This window comes from Salmo salar, chromosome 12 (assembly GCF_965601325.2).
Source record: "Salmo salar chromosome 12, fSalSal1, whole genome shotgun sequence".
NCBI classification, from domain to species: Eukaryota; Metazoa; Chordata; class Actinopteri; order Salmoniformes; family Salmonidae; genus Salmo; species Salmo salar.
In genome coordinates, this window is record NC_138302.1 from 87,382,290 (window position 1) to 87,396,111 (window position 13,822).

At 43.0% G+C, this 13,822-nt stretch overlaps 1 protein-coding gene and 1 pseudogene across 5 annotated transcripts in view; both read right to left on the reverse strand.

Moving 5' to 3' along the window:
* Positions 1-475: 475 nt before the first annotated feature.
* On the reverse strand, positions 476-7,035 carry LOC106565717 (serine/arginine-rich splicing factor 6-like; annotated as a pseudogene). Its single transcript, XR_014379798.1, has 7 exons — positions 6,866-7,035; positions 6,542-6,704; positions 5,743-5,809; positions 3,496-3,615; positions 3,214-3,364; positions 3,067-3,135; positions 476-2,929 (listed from the first exon to the last, which is right to left on the reverse strand). The product of XR_014379798.1 is annotated as a serine/arginine-rich splicing factor 6-like (transcript).
* A 1,607-nt stretch (positions 7,036-8,642) lies between these two features.
* LOC106565716 (ras association domain-containing protein 5) overlaps positions 8,643-13,822 on the reverse strand; it is a 43,566-nt gene continuing 38,386 nt past the window's right edge. For 3 of the 4 annotated variants that reach the window (XM_014133127.3, XM_014133129.3, XM_014133130.3), the window contains 4 exons: positions 12,256-12,369; positions 11,798-12,137; positions 11,560-11,675; positions 8,643-11,406 (listed from right to left, as the gene is read on the reverse strand). In XM_014133127.3, coding sequence (XP_013988602.3) covers positions 11,263-11,406; positions 11,560-11,675; positions 11,798-12,137; positions 12,256-12,369 — 714 coding nt within the window. In that variant the 3' untranslated portion in view covers positions 8,643-11,262. The remainder of the gene's footprint in view (positions 11,407-11,559; positions 11,676-11,797; positions 12,138-12,255; positions 12,370-13,822) is intronic. The other variant, XM_014133131.3, reaches the window with a different exon arrangement.

The following is a 13,822-nucleotide window of genomic DNA, read 5'->3' on the forward strand; positions in this document are numbered from 1 at the left end:
CAGCTCTGAAACCAGATTGCATAGCGGAGAGGGTGCGGTGGGATTCGAAATGGTCGGTAATCTGTTTGTTGACTTGGCTTTCGAAGACCTTAGAAAGGCAGGGTAGGATGGATATAGGTCTGTAGCATAAGTAAATTTGGTCAAGTCGTATGTCCAAAATTGAAGAGAAAATAGTGTAAATTCACAGAGAAGATTCTTGCATATGTAAAGCTAATTAAATGTACTCATGCTGGTGCTGGGCATCCAGGGAACTGACGCAAACTCGTTTAAAAGCAACTGGTATTATCACTGTATACAGGTATTAATCACACCCACATGGTGGCATGTATAGAGTATTGATACGCTTAAACTACTTGTCAAATTCAGGAGTACATTCACCAAGAGGGCCCAGTCATTTTATAATGTATCCTAGTTGTCTCAACATATTTCCTTTTGAAACATTAAATCAAACTGCACATATTATTTGACACATATGTACGCATGTAGATTCATTTATTGAAATAATTAGGTACATCTTATGGTGATCTCTTCAAATAATAGGACAGTCAAAGCCAAACATACAATCAGGTCCAAAATTATTTGCACGCTTGATAAAGATGACCAAAAATGACTGTATAAAATAAATAACTCAAATACTGAGCTATATTGCACACTCAACATTTTTTGCAAAATTACACAATTTCTCAGAGATTTAGTTTCTTTCCCAAAAAGATTTCAAAATTATTGGCATCCCTGAGATTCTTATAAAATCTGCATTGACATTCTACTTTTTAAAGTGAATCACAGCTTAAGGAACTGTATTGTGACCTTGCCTGGTATTGGAAGCAAGTGTATCTTGTCCGCACGCACAGTGAAGAAGATGGTTTGGGAGGCAAAGAAAAATAAAAGCGCCAAAGTTGGATAACTACAGAACTTGGTTGCATCTTTGGGTCTCCAAATCTACAATTAGTTGCCTCCTCCAATTAGACGCTACCTCCATGCCAATAGGCTCTTTAGAAGGGTTGGTGAGGAAAAAACATTAATGGAGAGCAACCACAAAATGCATTGGCAGTTGGATTGGAACCGGTGCTATGGTCAGATGACATGAAAATAGAGCTCTTTGGCCCCTCACACCAGTGGTGGGTTTGGCATCGAAAGAAGATAATCTCATACCTACTCTAAAATACAGTGGTGGATCTTTGATATTATGGGGCTATTTTGCTAGACATTTTAGCCAAAAACCTGGTTGCCTCTGCCAGGAAGTTAAAACTTGTGGATCTTCGAGCAAGACAACTCCAAGCACACTTCAAAATCCACAAAGAAATGGTTAACTGACAACAAAAATCAACATTTTGCATTGGCCATCTCAGTCTCCAGACTTGAACAACATTGAAAACCTATTGTTTGAATGGAAGAGGGCAGTCCATAAACGCAGACCAAAGGATATAAAGGATCTGGAAAAAAAAATGTATGGAGGAATGGTCAAAGATCCCTCCCAATGTGTTCTCCAAACTCATAAAACATTTTAGTGAAATTGTTCAGCGCCATAATCCTCGCAAGGGGAGGGCGCCGGAGTATTGATTACTTGTTAAACAACAAAATATCTTTCTCTGAGCAATTGTATAGTTAAATAAAGGCTACATTTAAATACATATAAATATATTCTATTTGTAAAAACTTTCCCATTTATTTGGAGCATACAATACAGGTATTTTTTTGTAATGAAGGGTGTCAATAACTTTGGACCCGAACATATATCAAAACTGTTTAACTAACAAGTGATTAACACATTTCCTTAAACAAATGTAATTGATTTAGAGGGTAAATAATCTGATTTCTCAGGGCAAACAGTGACATGATTTTCCATACATCTTCTCTTTGCAATTAGTGTAGTAATAAATTAAACTAAAGCTGTATGATTTGTCAATACTCAATCACAACTGTCTAGACTCTATACAGACAGCATCAAAGAAACCAATACATCTGCATATTAATAATCAAAACATTAAGGAAAAAAACAAACAGGAAAAAACATCTGATTGTTGATCTTCATTTCCCTCTATTTTTGATTTGTGAAGATAGTCATAACATAATGCCTTGCCATCTAGCTATAACCAATCATGAATTATGACTTAATGCCGGACTACCAGAGATTCAAAGCAGAGATTACAAATAAGAATCAATCATTTCCTCTTGAAACAAACATCATCAACCAGTAACTATAACATGGAGCATAAGCAATCTCATACAGATAAAGAAAATGAGAACAATTCCTCTACAATGTGTTCCACAGCAATCTACAATCTTTCAGCCTGGTTCTCATGCAAAGTTAAAAACAATGTTAAAAAGCACTACAATCCAAACTTCAATAAAACCAAATGCTCAGAGTGGGACAAATTGAAACACTGCATTCGATTTGTAAATTATTTTTAAACCATCTTCCATACTTCCTACTAAAACAAGTGCAATTTAATTTTTGGATGTCAACCTGGATCGCGAACGGGAGAAGGATTTAGAGCATGAGGGAGAGCGAGAGGTCGAGTGCATGGCGGGGTACTTCGATTGGTGATGGTCTTCTTGTGGGGAGGGAGAGTTGGAGGCAGACTTGGCCCGCTCTGTTTCCATTCTCTGTGGGGGTTGGGTAGCGACTCTGGGACTTCTTGCTGACAGACTTCTCTTTGGAGTGGCTTCTGGATTCCTGCTCAGACTTGACTTTAGACTGACTCTTGGAGCGAGACATGAGGGCGTCGGAGTGAGAGCTGGATTTGAGCTCACTGAGCGGCTGCGAGACTTATGAATGTGGGAGTGAGGACAGGACTTCCTGGTGCGAGAACGTGAGCGGGACTTGGAACGGGATTTGAGTGACTTGGAGAGGGACTTCTTCCCGGATCTAGAACAGGATTTCTGGTTGGACCTGGAGCGAGAGCGGCATGTACTACGAGAGTGTGACCTGTGGAGAACAAACACACAAATTAAAACTAGTTATGTGTTACAATGACATTTCCTCTCTGGGATAAACTAAGTATTCATCTATGCAACTACCCCAGCCTTGTGAAATGGAGTTCTTTGGCAGGGCAGTTTTCTTACCGTAAGCGAGAACTGGAGTGGCTGCCAAAACTTCTGCTCCAGCTGCGAGAGTGACGTCTGCTACGAGACCTGGGAGATCAAACACATTGTAAGCCTGGGTAACTAATCAGCTTTGGTACTAGAATGACAGCAAACTAAACATATCACCCCTTCTACAGGAGGGCCATAAGGACCCAACGGCTGCATCCTGGTAGGCCCAGGACTATCCGAGCGGGAGCAGAACTCAATCACCCCCTCGTTGGGCCGCTCCTTATGAGCGTCGGCATATGTCACCTCAACCGGCCTGGCGCATGAAGTCCTGTCAACCAAAAATATATTGTATAAATTAATAAACAGGCACATTTTTTTGGTGCTTTTTTGTGCTTAAAACAAATAACTTGTTCTGACCCGTTTTCAGAGAAAGATGGAGACTTGACATACAGTCCTCACCTTTAGGTCCTGCCAGCTGCAGCGACTGGAGGTTGTCCACAATAAGACGGTACTCTGTGCGTACAGGTGGCCCATACTTATCCCGGCCAGTGGGGCTTCGGCTGCTGTAACCACTACCGTCTTTAAAATAACACGGACAAGACCGTCAGTCAGTATGGCACAGCGGGGGTGAAAACTAGAATATTGAAGACTAATATTAAAAGGAACCACCAGCTTTCATATGTTCTCATGTTCTGAGCATGGAACTTAAACATTAGCTTTTTTACATGGCACATATTGCACTTTTACTTTCTTCTCCAACACTTTGTTTTTGCATAATTTAAACCAAATTGAACATGTTTCATTATTTATTTGAGGCTAAATTGATTTTATTGATGTATTATATTAAGTTAGAATAAGTGTGGATGTCCATCTGAGCATCAAAGCAGTCACAGGGAATAGACAGCATTTTTGCTCTTTGCATACAAGCTCAAGAAGAGAAATGCCTATTTCCTTGATTCAACCTCAATTTAACATTTATTTTGCTGTATAAAATACAAAAAAGTAAACATCACATCAACAATACTAAAAAAGGGGGGTATCTACGACTACCAACTGATACCATAGAAACTGACAGAAATCTACCACTGTACATATATCCTATGACTTACAATGGATGCAAACTGCTCTCTTGTTTAACCTCTCTAGGGTATGTGGGACGAAATCGTCCCACCTAGTCAACAGCCAGTGGAATCGAGTGGCGCAATATTCAAATACCTTAGAAATGCTATTACTTCAATTTCTCAAACATATGACTATTTTACACCATTTTAAAGACAAGACTCTCGTTAATCTAACCACATTGTCCGATTTCAAAAAGGCTTTACAATGAAAGCAAAACATTAGATTATGTCAGGAGAGTACCCAGCCAGAAATAATCAGACACCCATTTTTCAAGCTAGCATATGTCACAAAAACCAAAACCACAGCTAAATGCAGCACTAACCTTTGATGATCTTCATCAGATGACACTCCTAGGACATTATGTTATACAATACATGCATGTTTTGTTCAATCAAGTTCATATTTATATCAAAAAACAGCTTTTTACATTAGCATGTGACGTTCAGAACTAGCAAACATACCGAAAACTTCCGGTGAATTTACTAAATTACTCACGATAAACGTTCACAAAAAACATAACAATTATTTTAAGAATTATAGATACAGAACTCCTTTATGCAATCGCGGTGTCAGATTTTAAAATAGCTTTTCGGCAAAAGCACATTTTGCAATATTCTGAGTAGATAGCTCGCCATCACGGGCTAGCTAATTTGACACCCGCCAAGTTTGGCGTTCACTAAACTCAGAATTACTATTAGAAAAATTGGATTACCTTTGCCGTTCTTCGTCAGAATGCACTCCCAGGACTTCTACTTCATCCACAAATGTTGTTTTGGTTCAAAATAATCCATAGTTATGTTCAAATATCCTCTGTTTTGTTCTTGCGTTCAAGACACTATCCGAACGGTGACGCGTGGACGCATGTCGTGACAAAAAAATTCTAAATATTCCATTACCGTACTTCGAAGCATGTCAAACGCTGTTTAAAATCAATTTTTATGCGATTTTTCTCGTAAAATAGCGATAATATTCCGACCGGGAGACGTCGTTTTCATTCAAAGACTGAAAATGTAAAATGGACTCTTCACGTGCACGCGTGCGCCCGTCTCATTGTTCTCAGATCGACCACTATCCATATGCGCTACTGTTTTTCAGCCAGGGACTGCAGAGTCATCATTCAACGTTCTGGCGCCTTCTGAGAGCCTATGGGAGCCTTAAAAAGTGTCACGTTACAGCAGAGATCCTCTGTTTTCAATAAAGAGGCTAAAGAAGGCCAAGAAATGGTCAGAGAGGGCACTTCCTGTTTGGAATCTTCTCAGGTTTTGGCCTGCCATATGAGTTCTGTTATACTCACAGACACCATTCAAACAGTTTTAGAAACTTTAGGGTGTTTTCTATCCAAATCAAACAATTATATGCATATTCTAGTTTCTGGGCAGTAGTAATAAATCAAATCAAATCTTCTAGTTTCTGGGCAGTAGTAATAACCAGATTAAATCGGGTACGTTTTTTATCCGGATGTGAAAATACTGCCCCCTACCCTAGAGAGGTTAACAGTTGGCTAACATACGGCAACATGTTTTTTTGGCTTTAACCTTTGCGATATTTCTTTTTTAAACAGAAAAAAAGAATGGGATTCCTCACCATCACCTTTGTCTTTTGGCAAAAGGCTGCCGTCATCATGGCTTCCGGTAAGGTCAGCCAAGAGGTCCTACGTCAAAGGTCACACACACATTAAGGTGAAAGCCAAGGCAAAACGGGACAGGCAGTCATCTTAGCCTGAAAGGACATGAACTCAGCCCACAGTGGCCTCTTTCAAATTGAAACATCTAGTACTTTGTTAATGTTGAAGTCAAATGATATAATGAACATATTGCATCTTCATATATCCTTTAGTTTACATCACAGCTGGGATGTTTACACACACACATACAAAAAGACTAATGAGTGTGTTCCACTGCCATAAAGCAAGCAACACAGCTGAAATGTAAACACCACATCGAACACCCCCAACCCAAACCCTACGTGTTCAACAGCAGCATCAAATTATGTTTTTCACGGGATAAAAGATCAGCAATGGCTTGAGAGGACATTTCAGCAAACGAGACACTGCATACATACAAAAACGTTCTAATATTTAATGAAGCTGCAAGTAAGCATTTTGTTGGATGGATGGATACCATGCGTACCCGTACATACGACTAATACAACTTGAAACAATGTTGTGCTTGATTCAAATTGAATTTATACAACTACAGAGGTATTATTTCAGTGGGCCTCCAAATTGCAAGGAACAGCCACAGAGAATAATCTAGTATCATTGGAAGAGCTATCGAAGTGTTGTGTTCATGACTTTACTGCCCCCTGCTGGAACTCCCCGTCATCATACCTGAGAAAAAAGTCTAATGTGATGCATTTATACAAATGTACAGAGTACACTTACTACGTCCACCTCCGGCACTACAACCCCCACCACCACCATATCCATCACGGTCCGTGCGTGGACCACGAGCGTGCTCAATGATGACTCGTTCTCCGCAAAGGTCTTTGCCGTTCAGCAAATAAACTGCGTCGTCGGCGTCACATCGAACTCCGCAAAGCTGTACCTGCAACATTAGATCGTGCATGAGTGAGAAGACGGAGCAATGCTGACGACGGGTCAGGAGGTCTACTGTGTTGGCTAAATGTCAACAACAACTGACAATCCAGCTACTACAGTCAGCAGTCGCCATTTCGCCCATGCTAGCTAGATAACATCTTAACTTACCCATTCTTCAGATCAACCTCCAGTAACCACTAAAAAAAACCTATGGATGTCTTCCTCACGAACATGATAACTCAATCTGCCGACGTACATACGCGGCAATATTTGTAATAATATCCCCGAGTTTTTCAAGCTAATTGTAAAGTGTGCATTAAATTCTTCTTCTTCTATGGTATTATGAGGTCTGGAAATAAGCGTTAAAGGTGCATGCTGCCACCTACTGTACGGGTGGTAAACTATAGAAAGCATACCCATTGTATGAAAGGGGCGAAAAAACGACATCATCCAAAATACAAAAATAGAGACATTAAAAAAAAATCTTCATTTGTGCTGTGCAGTTTATGAGCATTGCAATAAATGCTACAAAGTCTACCCTTTTCACATGAAATATATCCAGGGGAGAACGACTCTCATTGAAGTCACGGAAGTTCAAGGCCAACCGTGGTACTGCATGCATTGTTAGCAGAAAACAGGATCGCCCAAAATAGTGAATGGAAAAATTTCAATCTTCGTGTAAGCAAAATGTTTAGAGGACACTCGTGGTACCAGTAATACACCTGATGTATGTCCTTGAACCGATTATTTTAGAATTGCACACAGAAAAAGTTATAAGGATACTTTAGTTGCTAATGGCAGCCTGCATCACCCCGGACGGCCTTCAACTTGTTATGTATGCCATGTTCCCAGTTGTCTTGAAAGCAACATTACTCAATGAGAGGGGGCAGCACAGAGCTAGCCTGGAACATCACTTCCTGGAGTAGCTCAAACTGCACATGTTATGGCTCCATGAGACATCTTAACTGACTTAATTTGGCTTCAATGTGCTATTGAGTTTTCACATAGGAATGAATGGTGTCACGTGATTGATGTCTTTGTCTATTCATAAATAAAGTCATTAAATATATCAGGATCCTCAAATTGCTGAGAAAAAAAAACAATCACTGGTGCAGTCTCAATTACCATTGCGTCTTCAGCGCCACTCGCTTCTTCCACTCTTCTCACCACCTCCAAACTACCTGTCTCCTTCACACTAACAAGGCAATCCAGGGACTCAGGCGCATGCTCGCCACCACAGTTGCAGCATATAACCTCAACTGGCATACGATATTCTCCCGTTTTGCATACACTTGGTACATGCTCAAATCTTTTGCATTCATCACACTGGATGAGCTTGTGCAAAAAGCTCTTACAGGTTATCTCATAAAGCCTGACTCATCAAAAAAAAACAATACTATGGACGAAGTGGGTTTCCTTACTCCATCCACCATACAGGTCAGTCGACGTGCACCAATCACTTCACCTCCTTCTTCAGGTATATCATCTGCATCCACTTCATGGCAACCCAAGAGATAAGCCCTTTGACAGGTGCCCTGCTTCGAAAATCCATACACAAAACATTCCATTAACAAATATTTGAGGCGCAAAGCGCATTTCTGTTCCGCAAACACACAAAAATATATACTTATCTATAGTATAAATGATTCAGTTAACTTTCTCTCCAACTCTGCTTTTGAATGAGCACACCTCTGGAGCACACAGAAAACCATTTGGGACTCTTAATTAATGGAAGGGAATCTAAAAAGAGGGCTTTTAGAAGCAGCTGGTTGAACTGTGGGGAGTTGCAGAACCACCACCGACAGGAACAAGCTGGCCTGGCGACTACATAAACAGGGACATAAGGCAACAGCACACATGAGATATGATATAAGTGTACCCAGGGGACTTTCCGGACCAGAAAACAGAGTGTGAATGATCTCATAAAGGAGACGAGGGAGACTCATTAAAGGATGACATTTATTTCATTCTTCATTTTCTTTACAGCTTTACAGATATCTATATACACATCTGATTCTTCAGATAAACCAAACTAAGAGATTACTGGAAAGCATTGATTTCCCACATCCTCTGACACTTACACCATGCCGAAGGGGGTGAACCATAAAATAAATAACACATGCAGATGTAACAGACACATGCAAGCACACAAAGACACACACACACACACACACACACACACACACACACACACACACACACACACACACACACACACACACACACACACACACACACACAATCTTATGGGTTCCATCGTTGACATGTAGTCTGGTCTCAGATCTGTTTATGTGGCTTCTTTAAGCCCTGTGAGGGCAGGAATAAAACAGGTTTGATGAAGGGACCCTCGGCATCAGGAAGGCATGTGCTTTTGGACGAGGACAGAGACTGACTGGAATACATAGATATGAACTATCATATAACATTTATACTATTATCTTCAGCCCAGACACACACACCAACTCAACTAACAATAGTTATAATCAATAATAATAATTTTTCCTCCAACGTTTACATATATACATATGCATCACACTCAGATAAACATTAATTGTATGATCAAATTCCCTTAAAAAATAAATTAAAAAATCACTAATTTCATGCTCCTTCTATAGGATACTATACAGACTGGCAGACCAATCTGTGGCCAGAATCAGTGTGCAAAAAAGTTTTTTCCTACAATACGTCATCTTTTCAGTCAGGCATATCCCACTGCCCCTGTCCCTCTTAACTTTGGTGTGATCACCAGAATGTTTTTTTTTTTTAGCTCAATGAACTATAGGAACAGGAGTTTTTCCTAACTACATGAACTGACCAGGAATAACTCCTGGCAGTAGGACCTTTTGGCCTTAAATCAGTGTTTGAGCATCAGTTCCTCATCCACTCGGTCCTGTAACAGTCGGCTCAGTAGCAGGGCTTCAGGGGCCTGTCACAGCAGCACAGAGTGGCTGGCTCTAACAGGCCTCTAACAACAGTAGCTACAGCTGCATACCCTCTCCACAGACACTGGGAACAGCAGCAAAGCAGTCTCCCATCAGGAGAAATGTACATTTCCAGGTTAGGGGTCAGGAGATAAAGGTCAGGGGTTATTGATGAGGGAAGGGTGAAAAGTATATGAAGAGTCAAAACATCAACTGTTTGTAAATGCTTTAAACACCAGCAGACGATTCATGCAATGAAGGAATCTACTGATTGTTTACATACGGTATGGTTCTGTAGGATGGGTGAATGAATAACGGGTACAGAAGACAGCTTCTGTAGGATGGGTGAATGTATAACGGGTACAGAAGACATTGCTTCTGTAGGATGGGTGAATGAATAACGGGTACAGAAGGCCTATGTCTCTGTTTATGTGAATGCAGCCAGGGTACTCAATGGCTATCTGAAGAGACTAGTGTCTATGGGAATAGCATCTATTTATGATATACATGTCTATCTGCACAACACCTCCCACACTAGCATGGTTACCCAGGTAGATGGAGATGATCTATTGTCTATACGTCTATCTGCACAACACCTCCCACACTAGCATGGTTACCCAGGTAGATGGAGATTATCTATTGTATATACGTCTATCTGCACAACACCTCCCACACTAGCATGGTTACCCAGGTAGATGGAGATGCAGTATTAAGTGAAAGTTAGCCGCCTGAGATAGACGGGTTATTTCAGCGCTGGATAAATAAATTAGGATAGAGAGCTCAGGTCTTCTTCTGCTTCTTTAGCTCAGCAGAGCAGTTCTATGAGCAACACTGGTGTACATCCCTGGGACTGATATGAGAGGAGTCTGAAGATGAAGACGGATTCTGGCATTCCTTTGCCCCACCCCACCCTAACCCAACATAGCTTTACCCCAGCATCCCAACCCTACTTCCCAACCCAAGCATACCCACCCATCTCCTACCCTCCTAACCTACCCTCGACCCTGGACAGAAGGCATGCAGGGACAACCTGAGAGTTGATATCGTAAACATCAAGTAATAGAACATTCCAAATGGTCCATCCACCATGGAGCGTTGTTTTGAATGGTAATGTCTGTTCTAGTCTATCTGAATCTTTATGCAGGGGCACTGGGGCAGATAGAGCAGGGCGAGACTCATACCTTAGTAAATACATAAGTAAGTAAATAAGTAACACTTGCAGTAGCAGCAGCAGCAGTATAATCTTAAAAACATAATCAGACCAAACTAAGATTCAATGTAACATTAGAAGACCCATCAGGTCACATTGTCAGACCAAAATGAGATCTCTGAGCCCAAAGAACTCAGAGGGTCTGTCAGTTCAGCGTGTCTTTCACCTCCAAGGGAAACACTGATTATGTTCTAGAATCCTGCCCACTCGCCCTTTAAATCAGTCCCCTTTTCCCTTTCCATGCTTTCTCAACCCCTCCTCTCTTCTCAAAGGGGGGATGAGGAGGGAGGGATGGAGGGGGGCTGACTGTGTAATGAGGGGAGAATAGTAGTCTGTGAGCTTCAGTGGTCTCCTGTCTCTCCCTGGGTCAACAGACGGGTAAGGGTTGAGGGGTCAGGGTGAGAGATTAGGGATGAGGGATCAAGGGTGAGGGGTCAGGGTTGATGCTCGCATAGTGCCTTCTGTAATCTCTGTCGGTAAACTGTGAATCTCTGCTCCACCAATCGCACACGCTCAGTCTCCTCCTTCTCCAGAATCACCAGGAAGTTCTGCAGCTCAGGAACTGAAAATGCATGCCACTGAGAGGAAGAGAGAGAGAGAAAGAGAGAGAGAGAGAGAGAGATTAGTGATATTAAAGAGAATGGTTTTAGGACACACAGTATGTGTTTGTGTGTCTGCGTGTATGTGTGTGTGTGTATGTGTATGTGTATGTGTGTGTGTGTTTGTCTTACCTCCACCTCTCCGGTCTCGTTCTCCTTGAGGACAAAGCTGAGCAGCTCAGGGTCTGGCCCTGCCACCAGTCTCAGAGAGAGAGGACACTCCACCAAAGGAAGTTTCTGGAACAGATCTACTCAGACACACATCAAAGGAAAGGCACATCAGGTTCCACATCCAGGCTATTAGCATATTATCAGATCTCTTCAGACCAACACTCAGTAGGACCAGAATGTATATGTGTATATAACTCACCCTGTCCATCGCGGTGTGTCTGTCTGTACAGGGCAAACTTGCGTGGGTTATCCAGCACCATAAACTTCTTCAGCAGGCCCTGTATGACCTCCCTGACCGTTGTAGTACTACTAATGTGGAGTTGCTTCACACAGTCTCTGGGAAGGTAGAACGACGTCCGCTTGTCACTCAACCCCGCTCCCTCCCCAACCTGGCCCTCTGACACCGTCATTGGCCGACCGCGTCTGTCTGCCTTGCCTGACTGTTCCTCTAATCCCGCACCCTCCACAGCAAGCACCGTGACTGGCCGACTCAGCCTGAGGTGGACCTTAATGAAGCCAGTGTACAAACCATCAGCAGCCTGAGTGCGAGAGAGAGAGTGAGAGAGAGTAAGATGCCTGTGTGTCAATTTTGGTCAATTCAGATTCAATACTTCACACTAGTACCTATGTGTATATGTAACGTGCTGTAGCACTCACCAGTTTCATGCCATTCTCTGAGACGTTAGAGTTGTAGTCCTCTATCCTGGCCCGCACCTCTTTCTCTGACAGAGCCTTGGGCCCTCCCTCCTGTTCCTCTTTGACCTCATTCTGCTGAAACACACAGAGAGAGACAGACAACAGGCTGTGTGAGAAACAGGAACTACAGTACAGGGGGAAGTTGAGAAAGAGAGCAGTCATTTTGACTTAGACCCGAGGACACCTTGACTTCCTCTTGGATGGTTTCATGACGTTTCCCAACATTTGGCTGCTATCACTCTAAACAGCAGAGGGTGCTAACTTTCAGAAACACACTGACACACACACACACACACTGACACACACACACACACACACACACACACACACACACACACACAGACACACACACACACACACACACACACACACACACACACACACACACACACACACAACTGGCTTCTGGACATTGCCTATTGGGCTATAACATTTATAGAATGTTGCGTGACTCTTCATTTTTGTCTCCCTCTCCCCTCCTTCCTCCCATTCTCCTACTTGCCCTACTCCTCTTTCCCCATATCCTCCTCCCCTACCTCCCTTCAATCTCCCTGCACTCCTCCCTCCTCCTCCTCCTCCTCCTCCCCAACCCATCCTCCCTCCCCCTATTCTCCCTCCCCTCAACCTGTCCTCCCACCCTCCTCCTCTCCCTCCACCTATCCTCCCTCCCTCCTCCTCCTCCTCCCCCTATTCTCCTCCACCCATCCATCCATCCATCCATCCATCCATCCTCCCTCCCCCTTCCCCTATTCTCCCTACCCTCTACCTGTCCTCCCCACCTGTCCTCCCTCCCTCCCCTCCCCCTTCTCCTCCATTTGTTCTCCCTTCCCCATCCTCCTCCTCCCTTCCATCCACCCATCCTCTCCTCTCCTCCTCCTCCTCCTCCACCCATCCTCTCTCCTCCTCCTCCCTCCACCCATCCTCTCCTCCTCCTCACCTCCCTCCTAAACCCAGCATGACTCTCTACCTCTGTCACTCTTTTTCTCTCCCTCTCCCTTCCCACTCTCAGACACAGTCAATGTGATAGCTCCAATCTCTCCCACTGCTAGACCATGGAAAAGCACAAAACTCCACCTCCCCCATGCAGTGTGACTGTCGGACTCATCTTGAGACTCGCTCATCATGAGGTTGGGGGAGAGAAGGGAGAATGAGGGAGAGAAGGAGAGATGAGGAGGCATGAGTTTGACTGGGTTATTTCTAGATGCATCCTCTGATGCTGTTTTGCTTCTTCTCCTCCTTTTCACTCTCTTCTTCTGGGACTTTGAGAGAGAGAGAGAGAGAGAGAGAGAGAGAGAGAGAGAGAGAGAGAGAGAGAGAGCGAGAGAGACCGAGAGAGACCGAGAGAGACCGAGAGAGACCGAGAGAGAAAAAGAGATGGATTGAGAATCATTTATGTATGGGAGTCCTCAGGGCGTGAGGGGAGTGTGTCTGCTTCATTCAGTACAGTCGCCTTGTCCATTGTGTGTGTGCAGCATAACTTGGCTTGCATAAGCAGAGACAGGGAGCAGGATCAGTCAGAACAGGATGT